Source organism: Sinocyclocheilus rhinocerous, unplaced genomic scaffold (assembly GCF_001515625.1).
Source record: "Sinocyclocheilus rhinocerous isolate Xijiao unplaced genomic scaffold, SAMN03320098_v1.1 scaffold705, whole genome shotgun sequence".
NCBI classification, from domain to species: domain Eukaryota; kingdom Metazoa; phylum Chordata; class Actinopteri; order Cypriniformes; family Cyprinidae; genus Sinocyclocheilus; species Sinocyclocheilus rhinocerous.
This window is the reverse complement of record NW_015630576.1, coordinates 1,430,661-1,434,269: the sequence shown is the minus strand read 5'-3', so window position 1 is coordinate 1,434,269 and position 3,609 is coordinate 1,430,661. Positions and strand designations below refer to the sequence as shown.

The 3,609-nt window shown below is 33.7% G+C and overlaps 1 protein-coding gene across 1 annotated transcript; it reads left to right on the top strand.

The window, feature by feature from the left end:
- Positions 1-824: 824 nt before the first annotated feature.
- LOC107740676 (cytochrome c oxidase assembly factor 3 homolog, mitochondrial-like) lies at positions 825-2,080 on the top strand. Its single transcript, XM_016553184.1, has 2 exons — positions 825-1,022; positions 1,708-2,080. Exons 1-2 carry the CDS (start codon positions 848-850, stop codon positions 1,812-1,814), a joined length of 282 nt encoding a protein of 93 aa, XP_016408670.1. The 5' UTR covers positions 825-847; the 3' UTR covers positions 1,815-2,080.
- Positions 2,081-3,609: the final 1,529 nt, after the last annotated feature.

Genomic DNA, 3,609 nt, shown 5'->3' with positions numbered 1-3,609 from the left:
CTCTTTGGCTCTTGTCTTTGTTTCCTGTTTCCTGCAATATTTTCCAGCTTTCAATCACCTGGGGCAAGTTCAAGCTCAAACCAGTGTGCACCGTTTTGCTACGGTTTCCGGTTTGAACGACATGTTTCCTGGAAACGGTGTGCAACGGGGTTTGAGATGCGTTTTCTCTTGTTTGGTGGGTGTGTCAAACATGTCAGCCCAATCAGCAGAAACGTGTCATCAGAACAGGGCGTTCAACGCACCACCGTTTCCGTTTAAAAAACGTTTTGCACCGTTTTTGTCGGGGCTGAACTCAGTCCAGTTCTCCAAATTGTCTGACTTTTGAAAAATATGTGATATAGTGTTTATTTTTATTTTTTACATGTTACACTACAATATACAATGCTATAATATACTGGTCAAGGTTAAGGTGTCTTTGTTAGATGCTTGATTAAGTCAAATTCATTAAACATAAAAACATGTATTAAAACTATGTTTAGAATGATGTCTTTTTATGGGCTAAAATAAGAGTCATAGTAAATTTCAGTAAGAAGGCTTATGTTATACAGTATGTAACTGTTACACATGAGAAATTAGAACAAAATAAATGAGAAATATAAGTTCAGAACTACATTTTGTGAAATATTTTCCATTAGGAAATAAATGTAGAATTTCAGGTTTGGCCCTCCATAGTGAAATAGCAGTCGATTAAATGAGGGCCAGGAGTTTTAATTTAATTTCTGTCAAGTCCTATTCCTCATAGTTCCACAGCGACACCTCCTGGTTGTTCGCATCGAGGCATCTGACGTATCCGCGTATGGATTATTTGATTGGTGCAGCGCAGAACGTCACGCAACACGAGACAAACATGGAGGGAAAGACTGAGGACGCGTCCTCAACAGCGCCAAAACCTCTTACACCTGCTCAGACACGGCTCCTTAAAAGACAGCAGGAACTGGAGCACTGGAAGAGGCACTCAAAACAACTGCGAAGCCGTAATTTGATCACGGGCCTGACCATCGGAGCCTTTGTGCTAGGCCTATGTATCCTTCATAGTTTCATAACAGGACAGTTCAGCCTCAACTGGTTTAGTTTAATAAGTGATAAACATCTTTTTGCACATTTAATTAAAAAATGCAGTCAATGTAGGTACTGTTCATGCTTTCCGACTCCCAGTTACTACATTAAAACTGTTTACCTGGTATTAACCACTGATTTAATTTTACACATTTACAGGACTGTCTTGAAAACTCTAAAGGCTAACGTTATTACTTTTCATTTCATTATGATTTTGCCTTATGATTTTAAGGTAATGTAAAGTCATAATAACCTTTTTGTAAGAGTACCAAAGGACAATGATGATTATGATATGATTCCTTGATATATCAAAGTTAATGTTAAATAATGATTCCCATAGTCATGTACCATGATATTTGTATGATATATTAAAGATTACAATGGGACAAAAAGGCATGGTATGACCATAGTGAAATAAATGGTAGCACCATGACTTTTCTGTTTCTGTAAAATGTTATTATTAGCACATTTTCAGGTGAATCGTGACCTAATATGTATGTTGAGTCTCTACCAAAATGGTATGATTACAATTTTATGAACGAATACCTACCCACCAATTATGAATAACTACAAATCAATCGAGCCAATTATTAACTAATAAGTTATTATATCTCTAGCTGTATGACGTAATGGCCTTAACCCCTGCATCAGTCAGCTACACCATTCTCTCAGTCAGGCAGGAGAGAAGCATGGATGAGATTGATGATGAGGCAAAGATCATCGTCATGAAAGGCCCTCGGACGGGGGCCAACTCTTAGATGCTCCTCTGTCTCACTGATGCCAACTTTCTAATGTTGGCAGGGCAGTTATCTTTTGTCTTCATGTTTGAGACTAGATCTCTTGATACATTATCAATGAACATATTTTCCGGTAGCCACATTATATGGCACAAAGCAAAATGCCCTCATGAACTTGTTAACTAGTGTTTTTTCACTAACAAATGATTTCATTTTAATCATTCCTTGTCTGCCTTTTCTTACGTTAGTTGCTGTAACTTAAAAATAAAACAAAAATGGATATTGAATTTGATAGGTTTTATGTATTGGCTATTGTTTCCAACGTGGAGCATCTAGTTATATTTCAGAACTGTTATTATAACTGCTTTATAATATTCTATTGTATTCCGCTAGATGGCAGTATATGTCACATTAGTAGGAGCTGATGGGAGCTAGTTTGTTTATACAGTATACAGGCATAGCTTGATAAGCTTACAGGACACACTGTACCTTTCCGGTCATGTGCCACTCGAGACAAAATGGATTAGTAATATAGGCTTGATTTCCAGAGTCTCTCTGAGAAATCTGGAGAATATCATAACAAATGTCATAGATTAATCATGTCATAATGAAAAATTGTACATACTGTATTTAAGAATCCTAAGGTCTGCAAAACCTTATCCCATAGAGCCATGTTAGATTGAACTTTTGCAGCCTTCTCCACTCTGATAATATTCTTACTGGGGATGTTAAAGGAATATTCTTGGTTGCATACCTTTAAGATCAATTGTGGCATAATTTTGATCAAATTGATTTTGAATTCTTCTTCTATTTCTTTAAAGAAAATCAATAATCTGGGAGTGAATGGGGGCCAATCTAGAATTGTTGTTTTACTATTAAAACAGTATTTCAAGACATAAATATATATATATATATATATGTATTTGACATTTCTGAATACAACTTTTGCCTAAGAAAAGGAGGTGTAGGCAACAGTTGTATTCAGAAATTTCGTTTTTTTAAGGTTTCCTAGGAAATATTTAGAATTTCTATCAAATGTTACACTGAAAGATTGTATCTAGTTATTTTAATTTTGTAAGAAGTTTAATTATATATTGTATTATTTTATTTATTTATTTGAGTATAATTATTGACGCTAGCATGGTGATAAATAAAGTAATAAATAAATAATTCTAAAATATTTATTATTATTAATTATTATAAAGAAAAAAAGGGGCAAGTGATTTTTTTTTTTCTGGCCTGCAAGATTCAAAGTGCATACTTAATACAGAGAGTGTATGCATAAAAAATAAAAGTAAAAAGTAAACAAAATAACTGTGAACTTGCTGAAAATCACGCACACACTATTTAATTATTTTAACTTGCAATCAAACTCTTGCAGTGCATACACTTTTATATTAAAATATTTAAAGCATTTAAATAAAGATGCAGCAAGAACAACAGCAGTTTTATGTTCCCAAGTACATGTTTGTTAATTTCTGTGGTGACTATTCTTTCTAACCAGGGAACGAATAAATATACGTTTTTTTTTTTTTTTTTTCTCGAAGAAAAAGATGCTTATTAACTTTTTGTGCATTTACATTTTTTTGCCATGATGATGCAATTACGCAAACCATGTAATGCCACAAAACAATTTAAGCAAATTTGTAGTTCAATTGTTACGTGATACATAATATTGCTGCAAAATATGAAACAACAAACAGCAAGAATTTATATATTATATTAAAAAACTGAAGATATAAACACGAATATATCTATCTGTCTGTCTGTCTGTCATCTATCTATCTGTCTGTCTATCTATCTATCTATCTATATA

Bases quoted from the DNA above. Each gene is read 5' to 3' on its own strand.
- LOC107740676 (XM_016553184.1), top strand. From the start codon at position 848: ATGGAGGGAAAGACTGAGGACGCGTCCTCAACAGCGCCAAAACCTCTT. The intron at 1,023-1,707 runs GTATCCTTCATA...CCCCTGCATCAG, and splicing joins AGCCTTTGTGCTAGGCCTAT to TCAGCTACACCATTCTCTCA.